This window comes from Physella acuta, unplaced genomic scaffold, assembly GCF_028476545.2.
Source record: "Physella acuta isolate Inbredline_101_S28 unplaced genomic scaffold, ASM2847654v3 ptg000222l, whole genome shotgun sequence".
Lineage (NCBI taxonomy): Eukaryota > Metazoa > Mollusca > Gastropoda > Physidae > Physella > Physella acuta.
The window spans coordinates 106,495-125,435 of record NW_026731741.1 but is presented as its reverse complement, the minus strand read 5'-3'; the positions used below and the strand labels follow the sequence as shown (position 1 = coordinate 125,435).

The following is an 18,941-nucleotide window of genomic DNA, read 5'->3' as shown; positions in this document are numbered from 1 at the left end:
TTCTGTATTCTCCGCTGCAACATTAATCTGTCGATATAAAATGTCTGATTGAAAGCAGATTCTCTATTTCCATGTTTAAATTAGTGTTGACTGGTCAGGAAAAGTGTATTGCATTAGGGTTAACTGGTCAGACAGCTTACACATATAGCCTCTTCCTAAGAGCCGTTCGGTTATATGGACTATAATACCGTCTGCCTAAATTTATATACTTTTGTTTTCTTTATTACAATTTTGTCATATAAACAAAACCTGTTTTCTGTTACACAAACTAGCAGCTGACCTTAAGACCTCTACGAAAGCATTTTTTTTTCAAGATGGCCGCCGTTGCCATGTCAACCATACTTTCTGTAGAATCCCTGATACATGCTAATCTTTTTCTTTTATTACTCTAACTCAGAAACACAAAAAAAGGTACAGCTTATTAACTAAGAAGATTTTTGTTAGCGTAGGCCTACCCTTTACATTAGTAGGAAAGAGGTTCTTGTGTATAGAAGACTAGCTTGTTTCTATTTCATTAAATAGAGTATCTTACACAAAAAACACACCGTTCAAGCTACAAATCCACTAACACAAGATTTACTTTGACAAGTGAACTCTACAATAACACGAAAAACGTAGCTCTACGGATGATATCTTGTTTAGCCTACAATAAAAATACCATCACCAGGTCCTCCACATAGGTTATAAAACCATAAATATTACGGTTACATTCAGGTCTCTTTACATAAACGTAACAATAGCCTCTTAAAAAAAGTATTATTTCAAGCATTTTATTACATAAATCTTTACAAATTCTTCTTTTCATCAGCTTTAATTTTAATCTTGATTTTTAATTCAGAACATTTTCGTTTCGTCCATATTGTCAACAGTAGAAATGGTTTGTCTGTCAGCTGACGTTATGCAAACTTTGGTCCACATGGTCTTATTCCAATAACAACTAGTATGAAAAACTAATGGTGTCAATGTCACACTTAGCTCACCAGAGGCGTAGCGACGGGGGGGGGGGGGTAAATATGTCCCGGGATGCCGACCCTAGGGGCGTCAAAATAAGTTGGAAAAAAAATTAAAAGCTTATTTTAGCTGCAGTTTTTTAATTATAAATATAAAAAATATATGGTGGGGGGGGGGGGCACCAAATTGAAAGTTTGTCCCCGGGCACCGGAGGGGTTGCTTCGCCTCTGTAGCTCACAAGGGTCTTTTTACTGCTCATTTTGTCTTATGATTAATATTTACTTTTTTTTTTAATCCATCTGTCTTAAGGTATTCAGTTTTTCAACAAAAAAAAAAAAAAAAAAAAAAAAAACGGGGATAAAGACAAATTAATCAGTATTTAAGCATAACTAAAAACACTTATTATTAAGCATTAACAGAATCAGAGGGTTTGTACTTTATTGAGGTTTAAAGTAACGCGTAATGGCTTGGTTATATGTAGTAAGTTGCGTCACAAATAGAAGGTGACATAAAAAGTTAAAGTAACATTTTATGTCAAGCTAAAGTAATAAAGAAGGAAGTGGGGAGGGGTGTGGGTGGGGCGACACCAAAACAAACCTTAAAATTTTGAGGAGATGTGGGTGACACCTTTAGTAACCACACCGGATGACGACCGAGCTAGTGACGCCATTGCACATAGACTGACATTTCTAATATATGATTAAAACAAAGCAGCTTTGTTGGAAAACGTGTAACGTGACGTTTGATAATTAATACCTCTTGTTAGTACAACAGAGACGAACAACTAAAACGTCAAATGATTTATCGATTCTGTTTTGGTAATTGAATGCACATGATCGAACGGGTTTTGACCTAATTTATTTTTTGGTTCTCTTAGATCTTTTTTTCTTCATTAATGATATCACCACCACACAGGTTTTTGGCTTTCTTCTTTGCTAGCGACCCACAAATCTCCCCACACTCCACACAGGTTGACCTATTAAATTGTCTTTTAACCCCTACCCCCCCCCCCCCCACCACCACCACCATCACGCAGGTTTTTAAAGACTATAACAAAAATGTTCACTTAATTTAAATTGTAAGCTATTGAATTAAATTTCTAGATAAGAAATTTTTATTTTAATATTACGGTAAAACTGTACCGCCAAATTGCTTACGACCCGACTGATACATACATTCTTATTTCCCCTCCCCCCTCTCGTACCATATATTTTCTTGCTGTTATTGCATTATTCCTTATATACATAACATTGTAACCCTGTTTGTGGCCTTGTTCACGTGGCAGTCTATAACTTACAAAATTAAATTAACTTTACACGATTGTATGAAAAAAGTCACATGAAAAATAAACCGGGAGTGATCTCCCCTAAACTTTCTCGAATATTCTTATATAACTTGGAATATAGATATGATTTTTAATTACTTAAACATTTAAAAATAGAATAGAATCTCATAGAAAAAAAGAATTGCTCACCAAGCGAACGCCAAAACAAAATGTGCATAATACTGCGCAATATTATTAGTACTTTATAAATTTACATGCGGTTTTTTTTTTTTTTGAGGAATCGGAAATAGCGTAAATTAGTACTTCCGGTCAACGAAAATTACTCAAATTTTGGATAGATGGTAGAAAAATAGATCTTTTACTTACATGTGAAATTTCATGCATCTATCTAAAATAGTACGCAACGTATAGGCTTTCGAAAAATTCAAAGTAGAAAAAGTACCACTTCCGGTTATCGGAAATCTCTCAAAAGTTGATCAGGATCTACGATTTTGATAAAATACTTAAATATGAAATTTCATCAACCTAGCTGTAACGATACTCAAGTTAACGTATTTACACACAGACAGACACACAGACACACATACATACGGACGGAATTGCAAAGTCCAGTTTTTACGACTCGATAACGCATAAAACGCCAAAACGTTTATATATTTGTATTTATAATTTTTACCTGATTAAAATAAGTCCTCTATACTCCGGATGTGATGAAGGACTGAGGAGTAAAACGGTGAAAACTGTCAAAATTTCAAGTTATTTTTTTGCACGATTACAATACTTTCTCTATACTTCGTATATACGAGAAAGTAAAAACAGAAAAAAAGTAACAAGAAAATAAGTCACAGGTAAAAAGTCACAAATGTGTATTTGTCTGGAATTTAATACTTATATGTATTAAATACCCAGAAAGTGCAAACCAACGTACGATTCAAATGTAATATAAGCAATTTATATATGCGTATGTTGTATGGGTACAGTAATATGTTTGACACACATAAAAATTTTGTTTTAATCCCGTTATATAAATTGTGTTTAATAAAATTAAATAGGATGTTCCAACCGTTTCGGGTTTAAAAGTGTTTTTAAATCTTAACATTAAATTTGCCAGAATAGGCATAGACGTAGCTACTGTGACACACTGTCCTCAACAATAGTTCAACCATATGTATTGCCTACAAATCTCACGCTTATTACATAACAAAGCATAGGATCAAAACATAAAGCCGACATAACCATATGCTAAATAATGATGTGTCTAAATTTTTTATTATAAAATGTTCAACTGCACATTTAACTAAATATGTAACAAAAGTGGAGATTTCTGTGTAAATTATCTTATAGTATTTTAACTTATTGTTGTAAGCCATAATGCTTTTAAAGTTTATAAAAATGTTATTAAAAAAAAACACCCACATTAATAAACGCCCAAAATGTTACAATCCTCAACAATCAAATCATAATATTTCTTAGAAAATTTTCATGACTTTTTTCTGTGACTTTTTTCTTAGCAAGCATTGAACTTTTGTTTTAATTTTTTTTCCGGTGACTTTTTTCCCCGTTCAATTTTTACATTGCCCATGTCTTAGTGCACAGGGCAGCCGAATACTTACAGGACTTAAAACTGTTCCTCTCGTGATGTTTTTCCGCGTGATTGTTGAGTATACCTACCTACTGGCGTAACTAAGCTCACGTGGTGGTAGACTTCACCTAATTCTATACACTTTCACCCCCGTCAGTGTTTCAGCCATATAGTAGTATTTATGCCTACTATATAATATACCGGTACTACATTACACTTTACAACATAGCCTGTAGAGAGAAGCAGAGACCTGCCTACCGGTTGAATTGCATTGTTATTATCATTTAACGTGGTACAAATTACTATTTACTGTTAATAGTATCAAGAGCTCCGATGGCACGACACGCCTTGAAACTGAGAGGTTGAAATCACGTCACTGACTCACCGTTTAACAACACACCGGATTCTCCAGACGACCTTGTTAGCACAGCCCGTCGAGAGCCGCGGAGAAAAAAACAACAACCCAAAAACTGACGGGAATGTCAGTCTTATCAGCCCCACGCCACATACCTGACCTTCCCAGACCCTGGCCAGAGAAAAAAGATACGCCGACAAGAGGAGAATCCCTTTAGGTCTAAGTATGTTCGTCGCGGCGAAACAAAGGGTAGATAATCGAGAAAGTAAATTAGAATTATCGTCCTTATCTAGACAATCTTTTTCACGCCCAATGTGGTCCAAGCCAGACGTAGCCTATAGTCCTTGAATATCATTGCAACGATTAATGAACATAGACAAACAAACAAACGTCGCTCAAACTCACAGACGCCGAGTTAGAACCCCTGTGTGTAAACCTGGAGTGTTCGCCCTTGAAAAAAAAAAAAAATGCGGGCAAGAGAAAAAAAATCCCTCTTGTTCCTCAACTAGATGTCATAACAAAACAAAGGGCAGATGATCATCAGAACAATTTACCTACTTTTGCGTGGCCGCCGGTCACGTGATCGGGATGCTTACAATCTGCTTCCCTTTGCTGCCGACTGAGACTGGTAGTGAATGTGTCTGTTCTGTATTGCATTTTGGGTAAACAAACGACTCACTAAATCTATTCATTAGTTCCCCACATAAAGCCCATAGACACTTATAGTGACTAGTCTAGAATTCATCTTAATTAGATATATAACTAGTTAGAGCCGCACGGAACAATTTTGCAAAGGGATTGTAGTTCAATTAAATCTATTTAGATCAGAGGCGTAGCTAGGGGGGGGGGGCGGGGGGGGGCGGGGGGGGGGGGGCGGACCGCACCGGGTGACACCATTTAGGGGGTGACACCAAGGCAAAAAATAGTAAAATATATAGATCAAAACGATAATTCCACTTAATTAAGTTATTATTTCGTGTGTTAAATAGTCTTTTAAGAGGTGCAAATCGAAAGTTTGAGAAGGGGGGGGGGGGGGGGAATCGAAAATTGAAAGTTTGTCCCCGGGAAGGTTCGCTACGCCTATGGGGGTGACACCATTAAGTGCCGCACCGGGTAACACCAGACCTCGCTACGCCACTGATTTAGATCTACATTCAACTAGCCTGTAATTTAAAATGTTAACTTAATATTTACATTTAGTGAGTCAGGTTAATATTAAACATATCTATACTTATTTTATGGCGCCTAATTATTTAACGGCGCCTACTGACAATTTTTGTAGACAGGTGTTTCACTGATCTAGAGACTGAATTTAATAAAAGAACATAAACCTCCAATTAGCATTAGACTGGGAAAACATTGTTTACTCTCATAAATGTCATATGGAGAGGGCCAATATAATAATAAATTATACTAGCGCCCGCGTTACCCTGCGCGTGGGTGGCGGTAGAACGTCCTTTGTGTGTAGCATTGGTGTAGATATTCCTTCAGAGCACATTGCTGAGGCAATTTCTTTCTATCGCGAACATCGTATGAATAATAAATAAATAATAAATAAAATAAATTATTAAGCTAAACGCTAACAAAATAACGGTTCCCAGAAAGATGCGCAACGGAAAAAAGCGCAAATTGAAAAAAAAAACTACAGAAAAAAACGCAAACAGAAGAAAGCGCACACAGAAAAAAAGTGCAAACAGAAAAAAATCACAAACAGAAAAAAGCGCACACAGAATTATTTTAATATTTTTTCCAAATATTAAACATATGCACACACTGAAGTATAAATGCCAGATGTCATCACCATCTACCCAGACTTTATACAGAATAGCTTAGTCCAGATCAGCATTCGCTTATAACAATAAAGTGAGTTGACTTTACGTTAAAAAACACTGAAAAGAGCAGAGTTCTGACATATGGTTAAACCCTCTTTGAAAAAAACAAGCCATCTATTAAACGTTAAGCCTATCTAGTAAGATCGCGTTGCGCAGTGGTAACAAAAAATAAAAACTGATACTATTGTTAAACGTAGGATCTACAGTGTGAATTAATTCTCACTCGCAAGCATCCAGACAACTATCATTATTTGATAAATCTAGCAATCAATTGAAAAATTCCTGACAATCTTTGTTCACCAGCTACATTACTAAACCAGATATGGAAAGGAGCTTTACATTATTTTTTTATTATTAAAACAGACATGCCTACGGTTCACCAAAAAGCGTAATTGTTCCACTTTTTTTTTTACAAAAAATCGTGTTCTGTTCCGCCATTCCGTTTTCGTCTAAGTTTGTTCCGTTTTTTTTCAAAAATATAATTAATAAATAAAACTAGTAAATTGAATTGAAAAAAAAAACGAGGAAAAGGGATTATCTTTATTTGGCGCACCTTTCCATTTTCTTATTTACTTAAATATTTACAAGTATGATCTAATATTAGATCTACTAATAGATAATGTGGACAATCTAGCTTCCGAACTTTTTTAGGGTATTTCCAAATGAATTGTGGATTTAAATTATCCCTCAAATAACATATAGGGAGAAAAATATAATAAAATCATGACAGACTCGCTAATTTCTAGATCTAGATTATAGATACTACTATAAGGTTGGATCTGTATTGTTGTAACTACTAACAACTAAGAAATAACTGGGACTTTTACTAGATAGGTCGTAACTTCTCAACTTGTTTTTCAGCTACTTTTGAAGCTTTCAGTATGTTTCGTTCATATGGCCTAGAATATAGGAAGGCAGGAACAGAGGCGTAGCGACCCTTCCCGGCGCCCAGGGACATACTTTCAATTTGGCGCCCCCTTGGGAGCAAATTTTCGATTTGAACCCCCCTCGAACTTTTCATTTGCACCCCCGCCCCCCCCCCCCCTCAAACTTTCGATTTGCACCCCCCCTCGAACTTTTCATTTGCACCCCCCCCCCTCAAACTTTCAATTTGGCGCCCCCCCTAAGGTTGGCGCCGGGGACATATGTCCCCCCCCCCCCCCCCCCCCCCCCCCCCCCCTCGCTACGCTACTGGGCAGGAATTATCAAATCAATAATGTTATGTTAAATTCGTGGTTTTTATTGTGTCGAGGGGGGGGTAGTTCTCAGGCTATTGGTTAGCTTTTTTAAGGGAATATGCTCCGATTTTTAATTTTTTTTTTTTTTACAATTTAAGATCTAAAGCCTTTTTGAATACTTTTACCATGTTTGGCACATAAAAGTAAGTATTAAACAGCAAAACAAAAAAAAAAATAATTGAAAATAATTTTGGTTTTCATGGAAACCAGAAAACAACCTCCACTATTTTGACTTTTTCAGTACTTTTAAATATGCTAAGGTTTTTTATTTATGTACTTATATCAATCAAGGGTAAACTGTTTATATTTCAGTATATATTAAAACTTTGATCACGACAACTTGTTGAAATAGCTATTAGTAAGAATTTTACAAGGTCTAAAAATTGTACCCTTTTTAGTATTCAAAAGTTTCAAAATTTGTTTATTATTTACCTTAAACTTTTTTCTTTGAAACCATTACAATTCCCTCGTAACAAAAGATTTTTTTTTTTCTGCACGAAGAACAATTACTGAAAATACGGTAGGCATTGTTTAATAAATGAAAAATTAGTAGGCTTTTTAGTGTTAAAAAAGCGAACTAAGAAAAACAGCAAAAAGGTAAAGAAAAGTAGGTCAAGAAAGAAGCATATCAGTGTAATTTGTAAAGCCGATTGTAGGCTTTGGGTGTTCCGAGATTATTGAAAATACGCTTATCAAATACACGAGAAATGCAGCTTTTCAATATTCGAAATACAATATGATGACGGATATAAAACGTTTCGCAGAGAGCTTGTAATTTAAAGAAAAAAAGATTTTTTTTTAAATGGAATTTTAAAAATGGAATTTTAAACAATAGTTTTTTTTAAATTTACGCTATTATTTTCTTAATAAAAAAATGGACAAAGTATCCAAAAGTGCAAGAAAACCATCATGATGAAAATCCAGGATTTTGGTGGGGGTTTTTTTTAAGGAGCATACCCCCTTAATGTAAGCTGACATTAAGCAGTATTTAGATGTAGTCTGTAGACTAGTTATATAACTAGAGGCCTACTAATCAGTATACCTATGCTTATATGTATGCTGCTGTGTATAATGCCATTAGAGTTATTTTTATTTATTTTTATTTTCGACCTAGTAAAGTAGCATTAGCGCATTATGTTTCTCTTTTTGGCTTCACATTCTTCTTTGAAAGTATGACTGTTCCTACTTTTGGTAGGCATGTCTGTTATTAGAAGTGATAGTCATATTTTTAGGCACCATGAGTTACTCCTCATAAAAAACTTTAAAACGCCCTCGCCCTGTTATGTTAAACTCAGCTGTCGTTGCTTTCTGCTCGAAAACTCTTTACATAAAACAACTTAAATACATATGTGAGCGGGTGAATGGATTATTTTGTATTATTTTATTTGTTGCGAATCTTTGAGTGCATGGTGGTCCAATGGGGAACAGCCACGGGGTCCCCTTCCGTCCGAAGCGGTCCGTATAAATTGACCGCTCGGACGATTTTCTTCCTTTTTTTGACCCGCGGCGAGATGTAGGTCGGGTAAGGTTTCTGTGTGGGCGCGTGGCGCACCTCACGCGTGGAGGTATTTGTTTTTTTATACTTTATCTTTAAGTGATTTGTATGAATGAGACTGCCGATGTTTCTCGTTTTCTTTCATTTTCGTCTAAAACGAGATAGTGAGCATCGGCATGTCTGGTATGCACGTGGTGTGTTATTTTGTTATTTTTTTTAAATGTATTGTGTTTTCTAAACCCGTGGCGTGTGTTTCGGACCACGTGGTTTAGGCCAGTGTGTTTAGGAGTGTTTCCTAAACTAGTGTGAATGCGTGTGTGCATTTACTTGATTGTTTTATAATGTGTTGTTATTGACTAGGATTGGCTTAGTCAATAGTCAGTTGTTTTAGACAGTAATTAGATTAGTATATTTTAGTTGCCTCGAGTTTTAGGTTGTTTAAAATTAATGTGTGTGCTGTTTCGTGCAACGTCATGTTGAGTATCGCTTGCTTGGTGTCTGCCTTCATTGGGGCCCTAGTGGAGTGTGTTAACTTTAATGTTATCAATATGGATATTGTTTATGTAGACCAATGGCTTCGGGCTGTTCCTTGTATAGGAAAGATTGGTTCTACGATGAATTTGTTTACACGTTATTTTTAAGTTGCTAGTTCTTGGTTAGACAGTGGTTAGTTGTGTTTTTGAGAATTGCTTTTAGAATTGTAATAGTAAGGATTAGTTTTACTCGAGGCTTTAGCTAGATAGAAGTAGTAGGTAGCATTTTGAACTTGTGTATATATTTATGTATATATCTGCCATTACCATGCGTTTTTTCTTATGTTTTCCTTTTCTTTTTCTCTCCCCCCCCCCCTTCCAGTGAGGTTGCTTGGGCAACTTGGCTGGGTGTTTTGTTATATATGAATTGTTTTGTTTGATGTAAAAAGTTTGTTTCGTTTGGTTCTGTTTTGTGTCAGTTTTTATCTATTCTTTTTTTATAACTTTTGGTTCCATATTTTGTTGAATAAATTTTATTAACTGTAAAAGTTTTTGTTTTATTTTAGTAGCTTATTATTTAGACTAAGGTTAGGTTATTAACCAGTCTGGGTTTAGCCGGGCTTGCACTGACCGGACAGATTTTGATAGATAAGCCTAGAAGGGTAGATATTAGGTATCCCCCCCCCCCCTAGCAGGGCTTACACATAAACATAATGAAATTAGGTTCACTGGACAATACGAACAAACGTGGCTGAGACAGAAATTCTTGGCTCAAAAAGGCTGTCTCTGCGCGCACGGATAAAAAATAATTAGTCATCCAATGTCATGTTGTATTGTCATCGGGTCTTGACCCACGTGCCGAATTTCAGAGCCATTGATCGGTTAAAGTGCTCAAAATATCGCTCTCCTGTTTCGATCTTGAAGACAGACACAACTGACGGCAGACAGACAGGAAGAAAATTAAATAACACCTCGTAAAAACAGCAACGTTGCAACTAGTCTACAGCCACGATACTTGAACCCTAAACTCAACGTCAGCTTCAGACATGTCCCTAACCATACGGGTTGTCAAATACCCACATAAATAGTTACGGTTTAGAATGTTCAACATTTTGTATTCAAAAAGAGGTCGCTAATGTAAATACTCAAGTAAATAAAACGTGTCGTCAAAAAAAAAAAGACTATTTTTGTCTGCCAATAGAAATGACAGAGAAAATTCGATAGGTAATGCTTGGTTTATTAACGAGGCCAGCTTAGATGTCAGACCATTAGGTAAAACATGTCGCAAGGAGTTGCAACAGCTGACACTGTGCAATATGAGAAAGTTGTCCCAAAGGATGAGCTTTATCAAAAATATTCTGAATGGGCTATAGATGCACAGTATGAGCAGGTAATTATTTATTTTTTAAATCTTGTTTACTTTATTTAACTGTTTGATAGTTTAGGAAAAGAGAAATTCAGATCGCCCCAACCTCATGTGACTAGGGGTATTTCAAGCATTGCTTAAAAAAAATTTCTTACTTTAACTATATGATACTTTAAGACTTGGTAAACATTACATTTGTTTGCGAAATATGGAGAAGTGATTATCTGAGGCCTATGTGGTTTTAACCATAAGGCCCTTATCTGATTTTTTTTTATTATAAACAGGTCTATTTAATTATGTGTTGAGACACATAACGTTTTAACGTGTGTATTTGTGCGTATTTTTTAATGATTGTATAAAAATATCTAATTGTAAGTGTTTTGGGAATGCAGGACACATGTTTCATATTTGTGTAAAAAAAAATTGCGTCTTTTGAAATGTATGGCTTTGGTTTGTGTAAATATTAGTGTTAAATTGTCTATTTGTGCGTAGGCCTATTTGAAGACCTTAGTGCTAAAAGTACTTAAGTCACAAAAACAACATTTTGAGAAAAATGAGTTCAAAGATTAAAATTTACTATGAAACATTACGTTTTTATATTATTTGTTTGTTTGGAAGAGCAAATTAAATAAATTCTTCAGTATCACTATTTGTTTATAAGATAAAGTTAAACTAGAGGAATAACGATCAATGCTTGGTTTGATTTTCACAAAAATGTGACTTAAGTACTTTTAGCACTGGGCTCTTCATTTCGAAATGCAGGATTTTTTTTAATGTGTGTGTGTAAAATGTCTCTTTCTCCGTGTTTTAAACCACATTACATTTATTTCTTGTTTATATGAAAGTATCTATTTGTGCATGTTTTAAAATGTACTACAGTTTGATATATTTGTGTAAAAATGTCTATTCGGATGTGTTCTAAAATGTAGAACATTATTTTGTTATTTGTATAAAAATGTCCATCTGTGCATGTTTTGAACCTCAGGACCTTTGTGAAACAAACTACCGAGCTCCGCTCATAGCGGCAGAAGCGATGGCCGATTTGTTTCCTGAAGCTGTGAGAAAGGACCTCTACATTTTAGACATCGCTGCCGGCACTGGGCTGGTTGCTGGGCATGTATGTTTTTTTTTTAACACACACAAAACAGGTATTGAGACCGTATGAAATTGAAGCATGCCGTTTTTCTGCAACAGTTAACCGTATATTTACTGCAACATAACCGTATCAAAAAAGCATGTAAGACGTGTGGCAATATTTTATTGAAGCTTGTCGCTGTGCTCCTGTCCTTAAGTGTATAGTAGCTGGGGCATAACGACATTAAACAAAGCTGTTCAGCCGTGCAGACGCAATAGAACCTGCGGCCACACAGGTAAATGTAAATTTCGTACAAGAGAACATTTATTTATTCTCGTAATGCACTAAATATAATATCATTATATATATATATATATATATATATATATATGTATATATATATATATATATATATATATATATATATATATATATATATATATATATATACATGGCGTCGCGAGGTCAAGTTTCACCCAGTGCGGTACTTCATGGTGTCACCCCCCCCTCCCCCGAAAACGACCTGTTATATATATATATATATATATATATATATATATATATATATATATATATATATATATATATATGTATATATATATATATATATATATATATATATATATATATATATATATATATATATATATATATATATATATATATATATATATATATATATAAAATATATATATATATATATATATATATTGGCTTATATATCTATATATATAGTTGCAATTGGTGATATCCCCTTCCCATGACAATAAATTGTGCATACAATCCACCTATTAATTCATGTGGAAAATGCATCGTTTTTATCGTTCGTCATAAGATTTTAGTGTCACTTCCTCTACTTTCGTTGATTGACTTATCTGTTAATCAAAATACACAACACGCCTTTATTCCTCTCTAAATTCTTCAGTTTGTGTCCCCCCTCCCCCCCCAGATGATAGCTTTAAAGTGTGCACAGTTAATAGTAAAGATGGTTATATATAGTCAGTTATTAATACAGGTGGATTAACTCTATTTAATTATTAATTGAAAAGGCAAAAAGCATTTTTCTACTATATATTTTGCAATTTTTCGGCATGGTGTCACCCCCTAAATGGTGTCACCCGTTGGGGTACGCACACCGCCCCCTACCCTCGCAACGCCTCTGACTATATATATATATATATATATATATATATATATATATATATATATATATATATATATATATATATATATATATAATAGCTTGTTGCTAGAATGGTCTTTTGTTCCTGCCACCCACAGCTGAAGAACAGAGGCTTTGTAAAAATAGATGCTTTAGAGCCTGTCGAAAATATGATAAACGTCGTCAAATCAAAGAATCTTTATCTACGAACTTTCCAGAATTTTCTCGGTGAAGACTCAGCCTATATCGAACCTGGTAACATCTTACATTCATTTATATAACTGTTCATACTGTAATTTAGGCCTTTCTGCTTGCAATGGGCCCTGCCGAGAATAGCCTCGAAGTTTTTTGAGAGGCCCTTAAAATTAAAAAAAAAAAAAACATGCACGGTATAATTAAAATTAGCAGGGTTATAAAATATTGACTGTTTTTTTTTCTTTAAAATTTTGACGTTTTAGTACTTCGGTAATTAAACACGTTTTTTTAAAAGGCTAACGCAATTTGGTTTTCATGTGGTTATGGCGACATAAACGAAGACATCCCGCTATTGAATAGCCTAACTAACATCGATTTTGTCATACAAAATTTTAACAAAATTGGCAGGACTAGGTCATGTGATTTAAATAGAATAATTTTATTGTGAAACTATATCTGGAAAGTTATGTAAACAAACAACTATAATATGTGTGGCTGTCAAAAATCGATCACAGAGTTCGTGTACAACAAAGTTCTTATTTTTTTATTATTGTAAATCAATAAAAATAAAACTTCTTTGATCCTTGTCAACAATATAATGGAAGGATTCTCGTCAACTGGATGGTGTTTATTAGCCCACCCAATTCAAAACTTTTAAAAAATTATTTCGTAGTTTGTGTGTTCCTAGTTTTGTCATATTTAACCCAATACAACCCTCAATATCTGTTTTCCTAGTTTTGTCATGTTTAACCCACTACAACCGTCCATGTTAAACCTGTTCAGATTACGATGCTGTGGTGGTGTGTGGGGGTATGTCGCCTGGTCATATACCATGTAGTGGACTGGATGAAATGATTCGCTTAACCAAACCAGGTACGCGTCGTTTATAACAAATATCATAATACTACAGTTTTTAAGGTTTATATCATTTATCGTGATACATCCTTTTTAACGCTGTTTATTTCATGTTTCATCATAAATCAGTTTTATAACGCTGTTTATATCATATGTCAGTATACATCAGTTTTGTTTTTAAGGTTATATATCGACGGTGTGACCTAGCGGTAGTGCGTTAGACATAACCCGGAAGTCTTGAGATCGAATCCGGACTCTAATCAATAGAACGTCCACTCGCATTAGCAAAAGGTTTGGTATAGTGCTGAGCACTCTATCCCTTCACATGCCGAGGTCCCAGAAACAAGTGAACTCTCCTTTTGTTTTAGACCATTGAATGTTTGATCGTTGTATACTCACTTTATACAAGTTCAAACACCATGGAGGGTAGGCTTATATGATATGTATTTATCCATATCTGTTAAAATTAGCAAATAGAGTTAGACGGATTGGAAACAGGCATAAATAGGCCTTGTAAAGATAGACCAATTTTAAACTGAAGCAATTTGTTGTTTAGAGCTAGCTGGTCCCACCCTACCCAGACTCTCTCCCCTACGACCATATTGATGCAGGGCGAGCGAGATGAAATGAAGTCGTGTGGGTTGATAGATTCGGATATGTCTGGTTTAAACTGGTCTCTCTCTCCTTGTTCATGGGTGTATAGTCAGTGTTATCTATCCTACATGTAATTGGAAATTCTAAGTTAATTTATACAAGTATGTGAGTGTATATAATCAATAAATGCTGAAGTATGTGAAAATTTCTTTTTTGTGTTTGAATACAAAGGCATGCATATTTTAGTCGGTATCTATTAGAATAAATTAAGAAGTTTAGGAATATTTGCATATATTATGGTACTTCAAATAGTTGCATAATTTATTATGCTGCTAAGGGGCAGCGTGGTCGAGTCGGTAAAGCTCATGGTTGCTAAACCGAAAAGTCTCGAGTTCGAACCCTCGGGCAGATGAGGCTCGTTAGCTGGGGACAGCCACTCTTCTAGGAGACAACTCCAAATTTAAACAACTGCTGCCTTGTAGTTTGTTCTTGGTTGGACAAAGGCTATGGAAGCAAATCCAAAAAGAAAAAGCAGGCTGAAATCGGAGTCAATGGCCTCAATGGCGCATAACCAGTTGACACGTAACGCTTAATTGTGTTGGAGGCGTGGTCGAGTCGGCAAAAAGCTCATGGTTGATAAATTCGAACAAAGTCTCGAGTTCAAACCCACTGGCATATAAATCTCGATCCCCTTCAACACTAATAATTAAGAACGAAGAAGAAGAAGAAGAAGAAGATTATGCTGCTTCTCAATTTTTAACAAAATGGCTTAACAAAAACTTGCAAGAGGAGCATTTTGACTACTGACTTCAATTAGTCATGCCATGTATATTGTAGGGGAGGGGGGGGGAGAGAAGGATCTGAGGGGGGTAGGTATGACGTATGCCTTTAATGTGCAGCCCTTTGACTTCAACCAACAGGTGGTCACGTGATCATCGTAATGTATAAAAAATATCTGACCAGCGTAGAGGAGTTTAACGGCAGACTTGAACCACGCATGAAACAGCTGGAACTGGAGGGCAAGTGGGAGGCTGTCTCTCGGAGAGTGGAACCAAACTACTACCATGGCGGGGACGGTGCTGTCTTCATATTCAAAGTTACAGGAAAATAATGACGAAACAGCATTAAACAATATTAAATAAAACAATATTATATATAAAGCAATATTTTATATATATATATATATATATATATATATATATATATATATATATATATATATATATATATATATATATATATATATATATATATATATAATTATTTATTTATATACCAGTGATCTTCATGATTTTCTCAATGAAATTTTATTCCATGCTTACCTTTCGCTTGTTCGATTGTATTGTGTGGCACGTTTTATCTACTAATGTTATATCTTTTTTTCGACCAATTATATAACCCATTTATGAAATCCTTGACTGTATAATATTTTTTTGCGTGTACGAAAAAATAGACAATTTGTAATATTTTTTTAACCTCTTATGGACAGACACACGCACACACGGTTTCCAAAAGAATTTTAACAAAGCTTCTCCATCAGAAGCAAGAAATTCTCGGCTCCTCCAAACTGCCTCATAAATAAATGAGAAATGAAAATGAAAATATTAACTTGTTGGTAGGTTTTTAAAAATATTTAAATAGATTGCAAATGTTTGCGAAACTTTTCTCTCCATACATTCATCCATGTATTCTAATAAATGTATTTTTTTAAAAATGGACTTAAAATGTTTAACGTGTGTGGCTGACATAATAATTGTAGCAAGACTTATTTGGTAGCGTTGTGGTGACTATTGAAAACAGATGACAAAAAGGAAATCCTTGGTTCCATCTCTCCAACCTACAAACTATTCCCATATTCATTCTTTCCCTTTCATTTAAACCCGAACAGCTTATATTAGTCTGCCCTTAATGTCTTCCACCAATAACTCTTCTCCGTTACCACAAGGTCAGCCGCGACTCCTCTCGCACTCGTTCCCTTCCCCTCCGTTCCCACCAGCCTCACTCCGACTGCCTCCTCGGATCAGCGCCCAGACAACCTCCCTCCCTCCCCCCCCCGTGTCCCACCCGACACAGACTCCCTCCCTCCCCCGTGTCCCACCCGCCCCAGGCTCCCTCCCCCGTGTCCCACCCGCCCCAGGCTCCCTCCCCCGTGTCCCTCCCTCCCCCGTGTCCCACCCGCCCCAGGCTCCCTCCCCCGTGTCCCTCCCTCCCCCGTGTCCCACCCGCCCCAGGCTCCCTCCCCCGTGTCCCTCCCTCCCCTGTGTCCCACCCGCCCCAGACTCCCTCCCCCGTGTCCCTCCCTCCCCCGTGTCCCACCCGCCCCAGGCTCCCTCCCCCGTGTCCCTCCCTCCCCCGTGTCCCACCCGCCCCAGGCTCCCTCCCCCGTGTCCCTCCCTCCCCCGTGTCCCACCCGCCCCAGACTCCCTCCCCCGTGTCCCTCCCTCCCCCGTGTCCCACCCGCCCCAGACTCCCTCCCCCGTGTCCCACCCGCCCCAGACTCCCTCCCCCGTGTCCCTCCCTCCCCCGTGTCCCACCCGCCCCAGACTCCCTCCCCCGTGTCCCACCCGCCCCAGACTCCCTCCCCCGTGTCCCTCCCTCCCCCGTGTCCCTCCCTCCCCCGTGTCCCACCCGCCCCAGGCTCCCTCCCCCGTGTCCCTCCCTCCCCCGTGTCCCACCCGCCCCAGGCTCCCTCCCCCGTGTCCCTCCCTCCCCCGTGTCCCACCCGCCCCAGACTCCCTCCCCCGTGTCCCTCCCTCCCCCGTGTCCCTCCCTCCCCCGTGTCCCACCCGCCCCAGGCTCCCTCCCCCGTGTCCCTCCCTCCCCCGTGTCCCACCCGCCCCAGGCTCCCTCCCCCGTGTCCCACCCGCCCCAGGCTCCCTCCCCCGTGTCCCTCCCTCCCCCGTGTCCCACCCGCCCCAGACTCCCTCCCCCGTGTCCCTCCCTCCCCCGTGTCCCTCCCTCCCCCGTGTCCCACCCGCCCCAGGCTCCCTCCCCCGTGTCCCTCCCTCCCCCGTGTCCCACCCGCCCCAGGCTCCCTCCCCCGTGTCCCTCCCTCCCCCGTGTCCCACCCGCCCCAGGCTCCCTCCCCCGTGTCCCACCCGCCCCAGGCTCCCTCCCCCGTGTCCCTCCCTCCCCCGTGTCCCACCCGCCCCAGACTCCCTCCCCCGTGTCCCTCCCTCCCCCGTGTCCCTCCCTCCCCCGTGTCCCACCCGCCCCAGGCTCCCTCCCCCGTGTCCCTCCCTCCCCCGTGTCCCACCCGCCCCAGGCTCCCTCCCCCGTGTCCCTCCCTCCCCCGTGTCCCACCCGCCCCAGGCTCCCTCCCCCGTGTCCCTCCCTCCCCCGTGTCCCACCCGCCCCAGGCTCCCTCCCCCGTGTCCCTCCCTCCCCCGTGTCCCACCCGCCCCAGGCTCCCTCCCCCGTGTCCCTCCCTCCCCCGTGTCCCACCCGCCCCAGGCTCCCTCCCCCGTGTCCCTCCCTCCCCCGTGTCCCACCCGCCCCAGGCTCCCTCCCCCGTGTCCCACCCGCCCCAGGCTCCCTCCCCCGTGTCCCACCCGCCCCAGGCTCCCTCCCCCGTGTCCCTCCCTCCCCCGTGTCCCACCCGCCCCAGGCTCCCTCCCCCGTGTCCCTCCCTCCCCCGTGTCCCACCCGCCCCAGGCTCCCTCCCCCGTGTCCCACCCGCCCCAGGCTCCCTCCCCCGTGTCCCTCCCTCCCCCGTGTCCCACCCGCCCCAGGCTCCCTCCCCCGTGTCCCTCCCGCCCCAGGCTCCCTCCCCCGTGTCCCTCCCGCCCCAGGCTCCCTCCCCCGTGTCCCTCCCTCCCCCGTGTCCCACCCGCCCCAGGCTCCCTCCCCCGTGTCCCTCCCTCCCCCGTGTCCCACCCGCCCCAGGCTCCCTCCCCCGTGTCCCTCCCTCCCCCGTGTCCCACCCGCCCTCAGGCTCCCTCCCTCCCCCGTGTCCCACCCGCCCCAGGCTCCCTCCCTCCCTCCCCCGTGTCCCACCCGCCCCAGGCTCCCTCCCTCCCTCCCCCGTGTCCCACCCGCCCCAGGCTCCCTCCCTCCCTCCCCCGTGTCCCACCCGCCCCAGGCTCCCTCCCTCCCTCCCCCGTGTCCCACCCGCCCCAGACTCCCTCCCTCCCTCCCCCGTGTCCCACCCGCCCCAGACTCCCTCCCTCCCTCCCCCGTGTCCCACCCGCCCCAGGCTCCCTCCCTCCCTCCCCCGTGTCCCACCCGCCCCAGGCTCCCTCCCTCCCTCCCCCGTGTCCCACCCGCCCCAGGCTCCCTCCCTCCCTCCCCCGTGTCCCACCCGCCCCAGACTCCCTCCCTCCCTCCCCCGTGTCCCACCCGCCCCAGACAATCTGTTTGTTACGACTTTCTAGATTGGTAGTCTTGTAAATATCCCTATTCATCCCTCTGAATAAGTAATACTTATGTCAGCAATGCTAAATTTCAAAGAAGAAAATTTAAGTGTAGTCTTTAAAAAGTTATG

General features: G+C 40.3%; 1 protein-coding gene across 1 annotated transcript; it reads left to right on the top strand.

Annotated features, from left to right (window-relative positions):
* The first annotated feature begins 10,478 nt into the window (after window positions 1-10,478).
* Window positions 10,479-15,597, top strand: LOC131937800 (methyltransferase-like protein 27). The gene is made up of 5 exons (XM_059295443.1): window positions 10,479-10,601; window positions 11,563-11,694; window positions 12,934-13,069; window positions 13,793-13,882; window positions 15,379-15,597. The coding sequence occupies exons 1-5, from the start codon at window positions 10,491-10,493 to the stop codon at window positions 15,567-15,569; spliced, it is 660 nt and encodes a 219-aa protein (XP_059151426.1). The 5' UTR covers window positions 10,479-10,490; the 3' UTR covers window positions 15,570-15,597.
* Window positions 15,598-18,941: the final 3,344 nt, after the last annotated feature.